The following is an 18,086-nucleotide window of genomic DNA, read 5'->3' as shown; positions in this document are numbered from 1 at the left end:
CCACGGTCAACTTCTTACTCAATAAACTCTAGTAGTTCCCTGTTGCCTCCAGGACTAAATATAAAATGACTCTGCTTGGCATTCAAAGCCCTTTGTAACCAAGTCTCTTCCTACCATACTCCTCAACTCAAGCTCCAATCCACTGATACTAGCTCCTGGCTGTTCCACAAACATGACCCTCGGGGGCAGCTAGGCAGCACAGTGGATAGATCACCCTGGATTCAGAAGGACCTGAGTTCAAATCTGGCCTCAGACACTTGCTAGCTGTGTGACCCTGGGCAAGTCACTTAACCCCATTGCCTAGCCAAAAAAAAAAAAAGACACTCCATAACACTTCTCAACTCAAAGCATTGTCTCTGACTATCCCCCATAACTGTAATACTCTCCCTACTGTGCTCTGACTACTGACTTTCTTGGCTTCCTGTTAGTCCCAAATAAAACCCCACCTTCTGCAGAAAGCTTCCTCTCACTCCTTTTAATTCCAATGCCTTCTCTCCTATTTATCCTGCTTCATGCATATTTGTTTGCATATTGTCTCCCCATTAGATTGTGAGCTCCTTGAGGGCAGGAACTGTCTTCTGCCTCTTTTTGCATCCTCAGCACTTAGCACAGTGCCTGGCACATAGTAGGCACTTAATAAATGTCTACTAATTAATTGATTGATACCCTCAACAGAAATAGAGAAGTTAAGAGTGATGAGTTTTAGGACAAAAGATGATGAATTTTCTTTTGGGCATGTTGAGTTTGAGATGCCTATGGGGCATCCAGTTTGAAAAATGCAGTAAGCATTTGATGATGGGGCCCTGACCTTGAGGCTAGGGCCAAATATATAGATCTGAAAGTAGTCTATGTAAAAATAATTATTACATCCTTGAGAGCTGGTGAGGTCATCAAGAGAGAGAATATAAAGAAAGAATAGAAGAGGGCTCAGAACAGACAGGGTCAATCAACATTTAGAAGGTGGAAAATACATGATGATGAAGCAAAGGAAACTGAGAAGGAGCAGTCAGACAGGCAGAAGAACCAGTGAAGAGTGTCGAGGAGGAGGAAGGAGGGATGACAGCTGAGAAACAACCATAAGATGTGGTGATTAGTCAGGCAGTCCATAAGCATTCATTTATGAAGTTCATGTCATGTCCTCATACTCTGATAAGTAGGAGGGATACATAGAAAAGTAAAAACAAGGCATTCTGGGTGGAGAGAAAAACATGTCAACAGCTGGTATATGCAAGATATGTAGCGAGAACAGGTAGATAGTAGTGTGAAAGAGGAGAAATTACCAGCAAGCAGTGGGAGGAGAGAGGACCTAGAAAGGCCTCCTACAGAAGGTCGGCTTTGAGCTGAGTCTTGAAAAAAGCCGGAGAAATCAAGAGGTAGAAGTGAGAAAGGCAGGGCACTCCAGGCATGAAGACAATCAGTTCAAAGACATGGAGATAGCAATGTAGTGTTGTTTTCGAGAAAATGCAAGTAGGCCAGTGTGTAGAATAACAGAGTGCACAGAGGTAAACGAAACATAAGGAAATTGGAACTGTAGCAAGGGGCCATGCTATGAAGGGCTTTATATGCTAAACAGAAGAATTTCTATCTGATCCTGGAAGTTATAGGAAGCCGCTGGAACTCATTGCGCTTTACATTGTAAACCTGTGCTTCACTAAAGTCACTTTGGCAGACAAGCAGAGGAGGGATCGGGGTAAGGAGAAGCATTAGGAGGCTGTGCAATAGCCCAGGCAAGAGATGAGAAGGGCCGGAATGAGGCTTATCCTAGAAAGGTAAGGCCGGAAGCCAGACTGCCCAGAGCTGAAAAGTGAGACGAAAGGAAACAGACGAGAGAGCAAACGGGTCTGGGTTGGGTTTCTTTTTTCCCTGAGCGTTTGATTATGAAAGGGAGGAAAGACACAGGATGATAGCTTGGGGCGTGGGGAGAAAGGGCAGGTGAGGTACAGTATGGTAAGGCTTTTTTTTTTTTAAGATGAGGGACACCTGAGCGGATTTGTAAGCCCAAGAATGTACGGGGGGGGGGGGACACTAAAGATTAAAGAGAAATGGGTGATGATTGTGGGAGCAATCTTCCAGAAAAGATGTCGTAGAGTAGATCAAAGTACATGTAAAGCGGTTGGCCTTAGCAAGAAGGGTCATCTCTTCATCAGAAACTAGAGTCAAGGAGAGAAATGGAGGACTGATGTCATAGGGCTTTGAGAGATGTAGAGAATGGCAACGGAGAAAGGTCACAGCAAAGGGTCTCAATTTGGTGGCCAGTTCCACATCCTGTAATGACTATCTCTGTTTTGTATAGTCACATCTTGTACTAAAAACTTTTAGGAACCAGTGGAATCCAGAAAACTGCTATATGTTGGGCTCTTTGCTAAAGCCCAGATCCTTCCAGTTGGAGAGGCTATATGGTCATGAGAGGAAGGAAGAGACCCTTTCTTCTTGCTTGCCTATCTAATCTTTCATCTTAAGATAGATGGATAAAGAAAGCACTTCTTAGGCCCTTACACTGGGGACACAGATACGAAAACAAAAAAAAGAGTTTCTGCTTTCAAGGAGTTTCTATTCTAATGGATGAAGTCAACACATCAAAGGAAAGAGTAAAGGGAGGGAGAAGAATGGAGGAGGGTAGGACTAGACTTCTGGGGTACAGGTAGAAAATTCCAAGCAGTGAGTAGTAGAGCTAAGATAAACTGAGAGTCTCATGAAATGGTGGTCCAAGCCAGGGTTCACCAGCCAGAAGAGAGGGCCATAGTGTGGTGGCATGTCCAGGTTGAGAAGAAAGAAGGGAGGAGGTAGAAAAGTCCAGAGATGGGGGAGTGGAGCTGAATACTTTGATTTTTTTTTAATTCAACAAACATTGAAGTTATCAGTAATTATACTCAAGTCCCTGTGCTTACCCTTGAGAGTTCAAAGGTGAAATAGGTCATTGTTCCAGGCTTCAAGGAACTCACAACCTAGTAAGAAGGCTCTGACATGCGTTAATAAGTATAATATGGCAGCTAAGTAGTGCGGCAGATAGAATATGACACTTGGAATCAGGAATACCTGAGTTCAAATCCTGCCTCAGATACTTGCTAGCTGTGTGACACTGGTCCAATTTGTTTTACCTCTTTAGTCTTTAGTCTCACTTTGCTCATCTGCAAAATGGGGTGAGAATCAAATGAAATTCCATGAATAACAGGGAAACATTTTGTAATCTTCAAAGAGCTATTGAAATGGTACCTATACTTATTAGCTATGATTATTACATAGTAGGGAGAATGTGGTGAGGGAGTAAAAGAGACAGATCCAGATAAAGTGGATCCCATTTGTGGTGGGAAAACCACTTTTTCACCTGAAGGATCATGTGCAAACTTCATAGGTGGGGGAAGGTGGCATGTGAACTGAGCTTTGGAAGATGAAAAGGATTTCATTCATTATTCTTTTTCACTTACCAAATCTCTCCTTGTCGGTCTTATGATTACATTTCTAAATAGGCAGAAGTTTTGCGTGGAGATTTTGATAAAAAAATGCACATCCTAGACATGGGTGAAACCTTGGAATTATCTGCTAAGCTGGTGCCTCAGCCATCTCAATTACCAATTCCAATAGTAAGTATATTGTCTTCTTTGTAGAATGAATGTTTCTAACACCAGCACCTCCCTTTCTTAGCCCAGCATCCTCAAATGGATTTGTGTGCTGCCTCTCTCTAGCAGCCCTGGAGCTCCCTGGCATTCTTATTGAAGGATTACCAGGCCTAGAACTCCAAACCACTAAATTAGTTTCTTCATCCCTTGAAGAAGTTACTGCCTGGTTAGGGGCATACGCTAGTCCCTGTTGCCCCCAGGTGATCAGGCCTAGAACTTATCAGACAGGTTGGCTCTGGGCAGGCCTCAGCACATTAGGACGCCTTGTTTTACTTCCCCAAAAGATAAATATAAAATGCCCTTCTGGATTCCAGCTTGTTTTTACTTCTTATATCAGAAAAGCTCCTAGCCTCTTGTTCCTCAACCATTCCCCTTAAACTTCCCCTGTCCCATCTCCATTTCTCCACTGGCCTGCTTTGACAGAATCACCGGCTGCCTTCAACCTCTACCCAGCCTCAGCTCCCATGCCCCTTCACCAGGCCTCAGCTCAGGCCTTGCTCCTACAGAGCCATTCCCAATACCTGCTGGCCAGGCCTGACTCACTGCCAACCTGGCAGGAAAGTCGAACTAGATCACTACCAGTGCTTCATCTTCTCGGAAAACATACCATGCCCTCAGAGGTCCCAGGGGTCTCCAAGTCCTTGTGGCTTTTGCCTAATTCATCTCTAATGAGATGCATAAATAGCCTTAGGGACCTGATAGGCCCTAGTAGGTAAGTAGGAGAGATCAGACAAAGAGAGTTATGAACCGACATACACTCTGATGAAGGAAGATCCTTCTTACCTAAGTGATGTTCTTTACGTCCATTTGTTTTGCATAGTATGTTGTTTTTTGTTTTCTGTTCTTTTTCCAAAGGTCACCGTCAGTAATCCCCATTCTCTTGGATTCCAAGTAAAAATGTATGAAGATGGCTACACCTTTGATGGAAACACAAAATTTACAATAGTAAGCTGATGTCCCATAATGGTATTATAAACCCAGCTATAATTAGAAAATGGGCAACTAGATAGCACAGTTGGTGGAGTGCTGGGCCTAGAGTTAGGAAGACCCTGAGTTCAAATCTGACCTCAGACACTTACTATCTGAGTGACCCTGGGCAAGTCACTTAACTCTATTTGTTGCAGTTTCCTCATCTGAAAACTGAGCTGGAGAAGGAATTGGCAAACCATTCTAGTATCCCTGCCAAGAACACCCCAAATGGGGTCATAGAGAGTTAGACACAACAACAACAACAACAAATAATTAGTAGTCACTCGTATAAAATTTGAGTTTAATAGAATTGTCCCTCTGGGATTCGGAATTTTTATCAGCAGGCACTCCTTTCACTAACACCCATTAGAGCCCCTCAGTGTGTTTAGGAGATGTTCTTCGCATATTGTTCTATATGGCTAAAAGTCCGTTCCCCCGAAGGCCAACCTTTCTGCAGTTAGCCAGGCTTGTCCCTAAACAATAGGTCTGTCAGCAACGCAGTTGGGGAGGTCCTTCCAGGCGTCTGCTCAGCCCCAGTGCTGCCTATGAGAAGGCAAGACATCAGAGCATGACTGCAGTAACAGCAACAGCTCACCCTTGCATACTGCTCAAAGGTTTGCCAAGTGCTTTACACATGTCTCATTCCAAACTCACAACAAACCTCAATGAAAATCCTCAACCTGCAATGTGTCTACTACCAGCCTTTCCAGTCTTGTTTCCTATTACTCCCTAAAATACTATCTCTGTGGTAGTTAACATGGCCTACGAGTTCCTTTCCATCCACATCATTCCACCTCCCATCTCTGTGCCTCTGCATAGGCTCTGCCCTGTGCCCTCCTGCCCTATCAGATAGACCATCTCCAGTTTTGTCTCTTATAATTCCTAACTTTCTTCACACCATGTATCATGTGCCCCATCTCCAGCATGAAGCCTTCCCTGACCACTCCCAATTATTAGAGTTCTGTCCCTCTTGACAACATTGTGTATGAGAGTGTATTGACTTATGTAGGTGTTTGTGGTACTCCCTCCAGCAGAATGTATGTATCCCCACAACCTCTCTCATAGCACAGTGGATGGTGACATTTAAGAAAGGTTTCTTAAATTGTTGACTCTGATGAGAGTTCTTATCAGAGCACCTCGACAGAGAGGTCTTAGCTGAACCTGTCAATGGCCAGCTTATGGGCATGTAACATTTTATATGAAGTGTATGTAACCCTGTACTATATGCTAGATAACTCCATGTCTGTAACTGTATACTATTAGTGTAGTACTGTAACTCTATGTCTGCAACTACATACTATACAACTCTGTCCTGTAAACATCTTAAACTTTCTATGTCCAAAACAGAACTCATTATCTTTCCTCCTACCCCTTCTCCACTCCTTCCTTCCCTATTACGATAGAGGGCAACACCATCCTCCCAGTCCCTCAATTTAGGAACCGTCCTGGATTCCCCACTATCTTTCACCACCCCAACCCCCACATCCAAGGTGGTGCCAAGTCCTGTCAATTTTTACCTGTGCAACATCTCTCATATATTCTCCTTCTCCCCTCTGACAGTGTCAGCTCTCAAGTGCGGGCTCTCAACACTTCACACCTGGACTATTGCAACAGTGGGTATGCCTGCTCAAGCCTCTCCATCCTCATTCAGCCACTAAAGTAGTTTTCCTAAACTGCAGGGCCAATCATGTGACCCCTGCCCCACTCAATAAACTCCAGTGGCTCCCTATTGCCTCCAGGATCAAATACAAAATGCCCTGTTGGACAGTCACAGCTACTACCTTTCTGCACCACGTACATATACATATTCTTTGATCCAGTGACACTGGGCTCCTGGCTATTCCACAAACAGCGCACTCTATCTCTTGACATTTTCCCTGGCTGTATCCCATCCCTGGAGTGATCTCCCTCCTCTACTCTCCTCCCTGGTTTCCTTTAAATCACAACTAAAATCCCACCTTCTACAGGAAGACTCCCCCAACCCCTCTTAATCCCAGTGCTTGCCTTCTATTTATTAATTACTGCCTATTTATCCTGTATGTAGCTTGCTGTGTATATGTTAGTTTGCATGTTGTCTCCCCCATTTGATTACAAGCTCCTTGAGGGCAAAGATTAGCTTTTGCGTCTTTTTGTATCCCCACTGCTTAGCACAGTGCCTGGCACATTCGTTGTGGTTCAGTCATTTTCAGTCATTTCAGACTCCACACACAGTGGGCACTTAATAAACGTTTAGTGATTTATTGCTTGTCTGTAACTCTATACTGTACAATATATAAAGGGTCTGTAACACTTTCTAATCAGAGTTCTCTCTCTTTTTCTCTCTCTGTCTCTCTTTCACAGAACATCACCCTGATGCAGCAGCATACCTCAGGCAGAGCTCATGAGAGCTTCATTTCCGAGTATGGCCTTTCTTTAGCCCTTTTGTATTTGTAGATTTGGGATCAGGCTTGTGATGCCATTGGTGAAGGGAGCAGTGAGGGAGGAAGCAGAGGAGCCCCTGCTTGGCAACTTAGAGTCTAAGAGAGCTGCCTGAAACACTGAAAAGCTCAGTGTCTACCCGTGGTCGTGCAGCCGGTGTTTGGCGGAGGAGGGGCTTGGACCTAAGTTCCTGACACCAAGTAGAGCTCTAGCCACTTAACTAAGCTACGCCCAAGATGGTTGTGAGTGAAGACTTGAGTTCCTCTTCTGACAATATCTGAAACAGGACAAATGGCACATTGTCGTTTATGACTTACATAACAACATGTAATTACAGGCTCTCTCCTTAGGGACTGGCCTCTTACTGTGGGCCATTACATTACTGGAATCAATGATGGACTCCTTTCAGAATCCCCACAGCAAACTGGGAAATAGGGCCATGAATGAGGCTTGTTTACTTTGAGTAAGAGGGACCGACAAGTCTGCTGCCTAGCACAGCATCCCACTCTAAGGAGGGGGAACCTACTCCCTCTGGAGCCACCCCTTCCCACTATGGGGAGCAGCGTCAAGCCAAAATTTGCTTCTTGGAAATTCCTACCCATTGCTCCTAGAGACCTTTGGAGCCAAGCAAAACAAGCTGAAGTCTGTAACGATCCTATTGTTACTGCTCTTCTTCACTCTGTTCACTTCACTTTGCCTTATCAGTTCATACGAGTCTTCCTGGGTTTCTCTGAAACCCCCCCCTCCCTCATTTCTTAAAGCACAATAGCCTTCTACCACATAAATATTCCATAACTTGTTCAGCTATTCCCTATGTATACTTCCCTATTATAGGGTTCCACCTGGGTTCCAGCCACCCAGGCCTAGAAACTTGGTGTCATCCTTAATTCTTCACTGTCATTCAGCCCACATATTCAAATTCTCTCCAGGCTAAACATTTCCAGTTTTTTCAACTTGACTCCTTAAATCCAGTCAGTTAGTCTATAAGCATTTATTACAAGCTTTTACTGTGTGCTAAGTACTGGCAGTACAAATAAGTGGAGAAGGGGAGAGGAACCCAGTGCTTGCCCTTAAGGCCAATGTATTCTAACAAGGATGAAACATGTCAATATCTAGATACCTGAAACATATTTCCAGAGAATGTGAAAGCAGCCTGGGAGCAAGGCACTGGCAGCTGGGCGACTAGGAAAGGATGCCTGCCAAAGGCTGAACTTGAGCTGAGCCTTGAAGAAAACCATGGATGTCCAGAACTGGAGGTGAGAGGCTAGAGCATTTCCACCACGAGGGATAGCCTGTGCAGAGACATGGAGATGGCATGAGGTGTGCTGTGTGGGAGGAACTGCAGTCACTATCCCAGGTGCTCTGTGGCTTTAAAAGGTAGTGCCTAGACCTAGACATGGCAGGACAGGTATAGTGAAACCATGGCCAACCACAGTAAAACTTTCACATCCTTTGTCCTAAAATATTCAATGAAGAAATTGAGACTTATGGAACTCTTTGACTTGCCAAGATCTTTGAGCCAGTGCCCCTCCCGAATATTCTTGCTGCTTCTTATACTGGAAGCCCCTCTTTGGGCCCACGTGTTCCAGGGAGCAGAGACCACACGTTCCCCTGCAGCCTCTCCTGGGGATCATGCACCCTTATGGGCACCAGTTAATGGAGATGCTCAGCACTGATGTTGGCAGGGCAGACAAGAGAGATCAGGAGTGATTCCTTCATTCCTCTCTGGGCTCCACTCCTTACTCTCTGAATTGTTTTCTCCACTTTTATGGCCTTCTCTCCCTGGAAGATCACTCTGCCTCTGAGGCCCCTTCCTCTGATTGGTCAGTTCCTCCATTTTTAAGGAAAGTGCTCATGCTGGTCATATTGCTCCTTTTTTCTTCTCTGGGTTCCTCTTCTTACTTACTGGACTTCTGCCTCCACCATCCCCAGAAGCCTTCTCAGACTGAACTGTCATTCCACTCCTGTGACCATTTCACTCTGCCCCTGCAGCTTCTTCCTCTGATTGATCAGTTCCTCTCAGAAGCTCCATCTTAAAAGGAAAGTGCCCTGGCCAGTTATATTCCCTCCTTCATTCCTTTTTAAGCTCCTCTCTTGACTCTCCGGGATGTCTTTCTCTACTCACTGCCTTCTCTCTTCTTCTTCTGTCAACCCGCCTCCCACTTTTCAGCTTCCTCATACATGTTGTTTTCCTCAATTAGAATGTAAGTTCCTTGAGGCCAAGGAATGGCATTCTTTTTGCTTGTATTTGCATTCCCAGTGCTTCACACAGTAGCTGGCACATATTAGTTGATTTGTTGACCACCATGAGGTTGGAGACATGTCATGCAGCTGCAGTGAATCCAGGGTACTGATGTACACACAGTTGGCAGATTAGGGACATCTGATCAAGTTGATGGTGACACTCTGATTACCCTTCTGTCGAATGAAAGGGTTAGACCAGATGACCGCTGAGGTCTCTCCTCACTTCATAGCCATAGTCTTTTAGAGTAGAGGGACTGGAGGAACGTGTTTCCATTTTCTAGACAATCTGGAAAGAAGTGTTCCTTAAAAAAAATGGAAAGGGAGCTTTTATGTGAATCTGAGGCAGAGAGGAATCCTGACTTGTATCAGCAAGGTGGACGGGATGAAAATGTCACACTGAGGGGAAAAGGAAGACTGAAGAATTAGAGCCAGGAAGCAAAAATGAAGAGGAGAGAAACAAACTCCCAAGATGGAACAGTTGTTTGGGCTCTAAGGGATGATAATACAAATCCAGAGCTGCAGCCAGTCAAGATGTCATCCAGGAGAAGGTGAAGCAGAAGAAGAGGAGGTGAGAGCAGTGTTTGGTGACCCTCTGCTGAAGGGACGGAGGCCACAATTGGTCCAGTTGACTTCCCTGAGAATGTAGCCAAGACATGACAGAAAGCATCCCAAGACTTGTCAGGCAGGATGACTAACCCCTCCCACTCATCTACCCCACTTCTGGTGATCCTGGTGGGTACCGATAGTGCCAGAAGGAACTGAGAAAACATGGCCAAAGATGCTAGTCTTACACAGAAAAATGAAGGCCTTGGTGCTCAGGTAATGTTTTCAACACTACTTCCCTTGGAAAGCAACAGGTTCAGAAACGAAAGGCATATTTAGGAAATGAGCACCTAGGAAGATTGTGACCAAGAATGGAATTTGACTCAATTTCCTCATCTGAAAAATAGCATGAGTGGACTAAAAAAACATCTTATGTCTCTTCCAACTCCAAACATATGATCTTCTGATCTTATAAATACGTGTAAAGTAACTTAAGGACAGAGTACTAACAGGATATTCAGAAAAGGCTTCCTGGAAGAAGAGATACTTGAGATAAGCCTTGAAATGGGATGTACTGTGCTAAATGCCTGGTGAATTTATTTGAACTGCTTCTAAATTTTTGCTAAGACCCACTTTGCTAACCTCAAAGCATGGTGGGGCGGGGATGAGAGGGGACAGCCTGTGCAAAAGTAGAGACAGAAGATGGTATGTTGCTTGGGGAAAAGCAAACAGGCCTGTTTGGCTAAAACACAGGGTATTCCTTCACCTCCGAGATACTATGGTTCTGTGAGTATAATTTTCACACAAAGTCAGAGTGCAGGAAAGCGAAATAGGACTCCAGAAATGCTGCCAACTAAGCCATAGCCAAGCAGTAACCTCCACTCCATCAGCTCCAACAGGTGGTCTTGTGGTTTCTTTCTTTTTCAAAATAAATGAGAAAGGTGGGGGGAATAAGAAGAGAAGTCAGGCTGTGCCTCAGTATTTGAGGGGGCATAAAACTTACAGAGGCTAAAACTGTCTTGGGGGAAAGGGGCCATGTTTCCATGGTCCCCTTTTACATGGTGTTAACAGAAGATAAAAAATCTGGGGCATAATCTAGTTCCTGCCTTCAATGAGCTGTGTGACTCTGGACAAGTCACCTCTCATCTCTGGGCTAGAAAACACAAGGGTGCTCTCAGATGCTAAATTGTCATAGAAAATGCACAATATAATTTCCCTTACCATCCTAGTCCCCCTCCCCCAACACACACACACACACAAACACACACATACACACACAGATACTTGCACACATGCTCTTTGGAATGTACTAGTTTGTCAATGTCCTTTCTAAAATGTGGTACAGCAAAGGCAACGAAGCTAAAGCTTTCTTTTCCACTGTAGCATAAAGATTCCCAGTTTATCCACCATCACTCTGGATTTAATTGAGAGAGGAATGTCCTGTATTGACTTACAACCTCCGGTATGTATGAAACATTCATTGCCTTCTTTCTGCTTCCCTCATTTGCATTAAGGATTAAAATCAGAACACCAAGACAAATGGACATTTTTCTTTGGAAAACCAATGAATTGGAGCAGCTATATGACACCGTAGATACAGACCAGCCCTGGAGTCAGGAGGACCTGAGTTCAAATCTGGCCTCAGACACTTACTAGCTCTGTGACCCAGCGCAAGTCACTTAATCCCGATTACCTCCAAAAAGAAAGAAAAAAAGAAAACCAGTGAATCAGCAAAGTTCCATAGTAGGAAGCAGGGCTTTGCTGAGTTTGGGCAGTCAGAGATATCGGTCTAGCATTCTCTACTGATATTGATCATGGCTAGTTCATCTGTTGCTGGAGGGGTTGGGGGTGGGGGGAGAGATCTTTGTAACAAATATGAATAGTCAAGCAAAACTAATTCTAATATTGGCCATGTTTTAAAAAAAAGTCTCAATCTGAGCTCTGATCAGGTTCATCACCTCTCTGTCTCAGCAAGTGGGTAGTATGTTTTATTGTGGGTCCTCTGGAATCATAGGATAGACTACTTTCAACTACATTTGACAAATTAGGAGGCCTTTACCTGTTGTTTCGTGAAGACTTTACAGTTGTTTTGTGAAGTGAGGTCTGGTTCCAAAAATATTTCTGTAAGTTTTGTACCTGTATATCATGTCTTCTGAGAATATCAGTCCTTTTCCTCTTTTTTGGTGAGGAAGTATTCATCTTTATCATTTTTATTATCATCAGCCCCATAATCATTTACTATGATTAGGGACCAAGGATTTCATCATTGTAGCCAGATTCAACTTAAAAATCTTAAAGCTGTGGGCAGCTAGGTGGCGCAGTGGATAGAGCACTGGCCCTGGATTCTGGAGGACCTGAGTTCAAATCTGGATTCAGACACATAACACTAGCTGTGTGACCCTGGGCAAGTCACTTAACCCCATTGCCTAGCCAAAAACCAAAAAAACCCAAAAAACAAAAGAAAAGAAAAATCTTCAAGCTGAATTCCTTGGCCATGGTCCCAAAGCAAATTTGTATCTGAAGTGAGATCTGGAATCAATTCTTCCCAATTCCAAGGCTGGCTTTCTATCTACTTGTATTACCCTGTCTCCAAGTATAACCATCATTATCAATAATACAATAATAGGGTGGGGCCTGATGAGTAATCATCAACTAAAACCATGGTGATCCTCTTTGTCAGGGAACATACAGAACTACCTTTCAGAACCCTATAAGCTCAGTGGAACCATTTCAGAACCGTTGCTTTAGGCAAGGGAAGACAGAATTGGGTTGTCTTTGATCTTTGCCATTGTCCAAAAGGGGCAGCTGGGGATAGTTCCATCCAGGGGTGTGCTAGTAACTTTGTCTTTCTTTGTCTATAGTCAGGCCTCATTTCCATTGGTTGTAACTGGAAAAAAAAGATCATAGTCCGAAGGTAGGTTTGTATTTACTATTATTATCTGATTATTCCTTCATTAACTAATTAATCACAGAGGAGTAGAATCTAATCATTGAAAGGAACTGCAAAGACATTTTTGGCTCTGTATCCCTCGGAAGCTAACCCAGTACCTACCAGATGCTTAACAAATACTTGTTAATTGATTGAATCAGGTCAGAACAAAAGTCCCCTCTAAAACATTCCCCACCAAAGATCCTCCAGCCTTTGCTCAAAGACCCCCAAGAAAGTTGATTGTTGATTGTTGAAAGTTGATTATCCTCTTCCAAAGAAACTCCTTCTAGTTTGGGATAGTCTCATCCTGAGAAAACGGTCCCTGATCTCAGCCCTAAATTTACTTCTTTGCTCTTTTCACCCATCACTCAAACAGGACAAATCTAATTCCTTTCTCCTTTGACAAGAGCAGCTTTCACATTAGCATCTCTGTTCCCAGATAGTTGTGAAGATAAAATGAGATTATGTTTGTGGTGTGCATTGCAAACCTTAAAATTGCTATATAAATGTATTATTGTTGCTGTTATCAGTTTGTCTTAAGGGAGGTGGTTAGTGCATTGCAAGCTCAATACACATCAACTGAGCTCAGTGCACATCCCTCCTAAATCTTCTTTTCTTTGGGCTAAACATCCTGAGTTCCTTCACCTCCAGTTTGGGTCAGGACGTCAAGTCCTTTCACACCCCCACTTGCCTTCCTCTGACCACTGTCCATTTCTCACGTCTCACCAGCTTATCAGTGTTTCTCACCTGGACTTGAGCACAGTACTCCGGCTGTTCTCCAGCAAGGGCAGCATCATCACATCAGCTCCATTGCTCTGGTTGCCTTGCTTCTCAACACAGCCCAAGATCACATTCGGTTTTTGGTTGCCTTATCACACTATTGGCGTGAGATTTTTTCATATACGTTACTAAAATTTAGGCGACCCATGTTGACAGCATTCCTCTGATATAATAGCCCTGTCCAGAGGAGAAATGGCAGGACAGTGTCCCTGGGGAACCACCTCACTGCCTCCCATGTTGTGGCTTGCAGCTAGCTACCCAGTCATTGGTATCACTGCGTGTCTGCTGGTGAATTGTCTGGCGACCTCCTCTAGCTCTGGTGACCTTTCTGCTCAGCAAGCCTTTCAGAAGGCTCATCCTTAGCTCTCTCTCTCTCCTGGGCCAGATTCTTCAGGGCTTCTATAGCTCTTTGCTGTCATCTACTGGTCTTCTATGGGATTGCAGCTGCTATGGGGAAGTTTCCCCACAGGTTATTGTTAGGGGAAGACTGAACTCTTAGTCATTAACTTTGAGTTATTTCAGCTCTTTTTGGGAGTTTAGGTCCACAACCATGTACAACAGCCAGAAGAAGTTTTCAAGGTCATGGAAATATATATTTAGAAGTGGGAGGGCCATCTACTCCAATCTCCTCATTTTACAACTGAGGAAACTGATGCCCAGAGATTAAGTAACTTGCAGGGGCTCACCCAACTAATAAGTGTCTGAGGCATGATTTGAACTCTTGTCTTCCTGACTCCAAGTCTGGCACCCTATCCACAACGCTTTTTGTACTTTTTTTTCTGCCTCAGATTCATTCTTGTTGAATTCTGTGTATTCTTTAAAACTTTATTTTTAAATGTTTATTCAAAGTTTTAAAGAATCATGGTGAGAGAAACAGAAGAAAGATCCTTGGCCCTAGAGTCAAGGACCTCGCTGAGATATGCTTCCTATGGGAGTGACTTTCACAACACTCAATTTTCATATATCTTGTCTTCAACAAACTGTCATTGACTATCTGGGTTTCAGGATTTGTGACTTTTTTTTTTTTAATCACTCTCTCCATGTCAAGATCCTTTGGCTCTCCCATGAAAGGGAAGGAAGAGAGCAAGGAACAGAAGAGGCTAGGTAGAGCTTTACAGGCAGCTGGGTGGCGCTGCAGTGGATAGAGCACCACACTTGGAGTCAGGAAGACTCCTCTTTCTGAGTTCAAATCTGACCTCAGACGATTACTAGCTCTGTGACCCTGGGCAAGTCACTTAACCCTGCTTGGCTCAGTTTCCTCATCTATGAAATGAGCTGGAGAAGGGAATGGTAAACCCCTCCAGTATCTTTGCCCAAAAAAAAACCCAAATAGGGTCATGAGGAGTCAGACACAATTGAAATGACCCAGCAGCAGCAGCAGAGCCACACAGGAGGGCATCTTTTGAGACCTCAATCTTTTGTTCCAAATTCCTACCTTTATTATATCTATGTGGTAAGAAGCTCTCGGACATTTTAGGAAGGCCATCAACAAGCTGGAGCCTCCAGAGGATGGCCAGAGTAGTGAGGGGAAGAGACATCACGCCAACCAAAGAGACTAAGGATGCTCAGCTTGGGGAGGAAATTCAAAGGGCACATGATAGCTGTATCTTCAAGCGTTTGAAAGGTGGCTGTGTGGAAGGAAGCTGGGTCAGCCCCAGGGGGCAGAACTAGGAACCATGCAGAGAAACTGCAACGTTCCTGCAATTGGAGCTATCCCAAAGTACAGCTTCCACTTTGGGCAAGTAGTGAGCTCCTCAGCAGCAGAGGTCTTCCAGCCAAGGCTGGATAAGCACTTATTTAGATTATTTTGGAAGGGATCTCTATATACACAAAGGTTAAACTAATCCCCTTCGAGATGGTGTGATTCTGACACTTCAATCTCCACAGGGATCTAACTGCATGTATGAAAAAGTTCCTGGAACCCATAGAACTGGAGAACAATTATACCTACATCATTGAAAAGTAAGTAGGAGACCATTTAGATTGATTATACTTGCTTTCTATTGTTTGCCTTTATTCAAATGTCAGAAATTGTCCCCAGATGCCCAGGACTCCAGGATCTAACTTTATCAGAGGCCTACGGCTCCTTCCTGAGACAGTGTTTACTTCTAAATCGCCTAGCATTTATTAAATGCCTACTGTGTACAAGGCACAGAGAGAAACCCTGTTTAAGGAGCCCCTGTCTCATAGGCTAGAATTCTGACAAAGAAGGATATTGCTTAGTGGGCTACTGTCAGGAATGCCTTGACTATCAGGGTATTAGAATATAGAGGAACCGTGACTCAGAGAGCCTGGTTTCTTGCTATTGGGTGCTGAACCTGGAGTCAGGGAGACCTGAGTTAAAATCCTTCCTCAAGACCCTGGCTAAGTCCCTTCACCTCTGTCTGCCTCAGGTTCCTTATCTGCAAAATGGGGATAACAATAGCACCAAACTCTCAAGGTTTGTGTGAGAATCAAGTGAGATAATATGTTCAAGGCACTTTGCATAGTACCAGGCACATAGTAGGTGTTTAATAAAGGCCAACTGGTGTTGTTACTAATTTGGATAAGTCATTTTAACCTCTCCAAGCCTTAGTTTCCTACTCCAAAATTTTAGAGGATGGGGGTGTGGTTTAATAGTTTGTGTTTCCATTATAATAAACTCCTAAGGGCTCTCCCAGGCTCTACCCACCCTTTCATAGCTCCCAGATTAATCTCTCTGAAACATAGCTTTTGTCATGCCATCCTCTTGTTCTAAAGTCATATATGGTTCTCTACTGTCTTCCAGACAAAGTCCAAAGCCTGTCATTCATGGCCCTCTAAAAGCCAGTCCCAGCCCACAGCCTAATCTTCCAGGCTCCTCCAGCGTGACTCCTATGTTCCAAACACACTAATCTGCTATCTGTACTTTCCAAAGGATTCCTGCTTTCCTGCCTCTATATTTTTCTCACATTGTTCCCTATCCCCTCAACTTCTCAAACTCTTATTTGACCTTCTAGGCCCAGCTCAATTCCCACTCCCATGAAGCTTTCAGAGGGCACAGTCCAACTCCCTTTCTTTCTTTCTTTCTTTCTTTTTTAAAAATTAATATATTTATTTTTAGTTTTCAACAATCACTTCCATAAGCTTTTGAGTTTTAAATTTTCTCCCCTTCCTCAAGACTGTGTGCAATCTGATATAGGCTCTACATATACATTCCTGTTAAACATATTTTCACATTAATCATTTTGTAAAGAAGAATTAGAACCAATAGGAAGAACCACAAGAAAGAAGAAACAAAACAAAACAACAAAAGAAAAGGAGAGCAAATACTATGCTTCAATCTGCATTCAGACTCCATAGTTCTTTCTCTGGATGTGGATAGCATCTTCCATCATGAGTCTTTTGGAGTTGTCTTGGGATCCTTGCATTGCTGAGAAGAGCTAAGTCTATCAAAGGTAGTCATCACGCAAGGTGGCTGTTACTGTGTACAATGTTCTCCTGGCAACCCGCTTTCTTTTTTTCTTTCCTTCCTTTTTTTTTTCCACTCAAAATATTCTTATTTGAAAAAGAAATCAATGTATATACAATTTTAAGCACATGCCCTCTGTGTAAAGTGAAGTACATAAGTTATCATATAAAAGGAATACTTAAAAGTTCAAAGGCAAAAAGGACTAAAATGCCCATGAAATCATCAAAAGTAAATACGATTGGGGCAGCTAGGTGGCGTGGTGGACAGAGCACTGGCCCTGGATTCAGGAGGACCTCAGTTCAAATCCGACTTCAGACACATAACGCTTACTAGCTGTGTGACCTTGGGCAAGTCACTTAACCCCATTGCCTAGCCCAAAAAAAAAAATTTCAATATGATTATGGTATAAGTTAATAATTATCATACAGCTTCAGTTTTCCTTCAGCTTGGTTTTAAATGGGAATTCAGAGAAGCTTGAGCCTATAGATTTAAGATTAAGCATATAACCATGTGCCAAAGCTTTTGCTAACTTGACTATCACCTTTTGTGTTCCAGTTTAGCATTTTTTTCTTATTCTTGAAACTTTAAAAATTCTATACTATACTGCTATGTGATTATTGGTGGTTTGAGCAGTCATCCTTAAAAAGGATCTCAGCCGAGACGCACACAACTTTAATCAAGTATTGCGGATGTTCAACACAGATTAAGCCTGAAACAAAATTGGTCTAACAAAAACTTCAATAACAAAGATGCCAGGAATAAGAAGCATTGCTAAGAGTAGGTTAACAATCTCCTTTCTTTCAATGATGAATTCAGAATTTAATAGCTTGGGGCTTCCCATCTCCCTGACAACCCCTAAATGCTCTCTACTATAATCAAGCCAGCATTTATTGAGTGAAGCACTTATATGCGTGCCACGGTGCTACGCACCAGAGATACAGAGAAAAGAGTCTGTGCTCTCAAGCATCTCATAGTCTAATGCTGGAAACAACACGGAAGCAACTATGTACAGACAAGATACAGCCTCTAGGAGAAGTTGGAGATTATCTCAGAGGGAAGGCAATAGGATGAAAGAGGACTGGGAAAGGGGAATTACCGAAGGTGGGACTTCAGCAGAGGTGTTCATTAGGGAGTTAACTGGGGACTGCATTGATTC

The 18,086-nt window shown here is 43.5% G+C and overlaps 1 protein-coding gene across 1 annotated transcript in view; it reads left to right on the top strand.

The window, feature by feature from the left end:
• The window catches only part of CATSPERD (catsper channel auxiliary subunit delta), a 76,278-nt gene that overhangs the window by 45,560 nt on the left and 12,632 nt on the right, over nucleotides 1–18,086 (top strand). Inside the window, exons 9-14 of the mRNA XM_078151816.1 lie at nucleotides 3,468–3,581; nucleotides 4,473–4,562; nucleotides 6,927–6,985; nucleotides 11,175–11,253; nucleotides 12,653–12,705; nucleotides 15,388–15,462. Coding sequence (XP_078007942.1) covers nucleotides 3,468–3,581; nucleotides 4,473–4,562; nucleotides 6,927–6,985; nucleotides 11,175–11,253; nucleotides 12,653–12,705; nucleotides 15,388–15,462 — 470 coding nt within the window. The remainder of the gene's footprint in view (nucleotides 1–3,467; nucleotides 3,582–4,472; nucleotides 4,563–6,926; nucleotides 6,986–11,174; nucleotides 11,254–12,652; nucleotides 12,706–15,387; nucleotides 15,463–18,086) is intronic.

Source organism: Phascolarctos cinereus, unplaced genomic scaffold, assembly GCF_003287225.1.
Source record: "Phascolarctos cinereus isolate Bilbo 61053 unplaced genomic scaffold, phaCin_HiC Scaffold_4;HRSCAF=312, whole genome shotgun sequence".
NCBI classification, from domain to species: domain Eukaryota; kingdom Metazoa; phylum Chordata; class Mammalia; order Diprotodontia; family Phascolarctidae; genus Phascolarctos; species Phascolarctos cinereus.
This window is presented reverse-complemented; position numbering and strand designations above follow the sequence as displayed.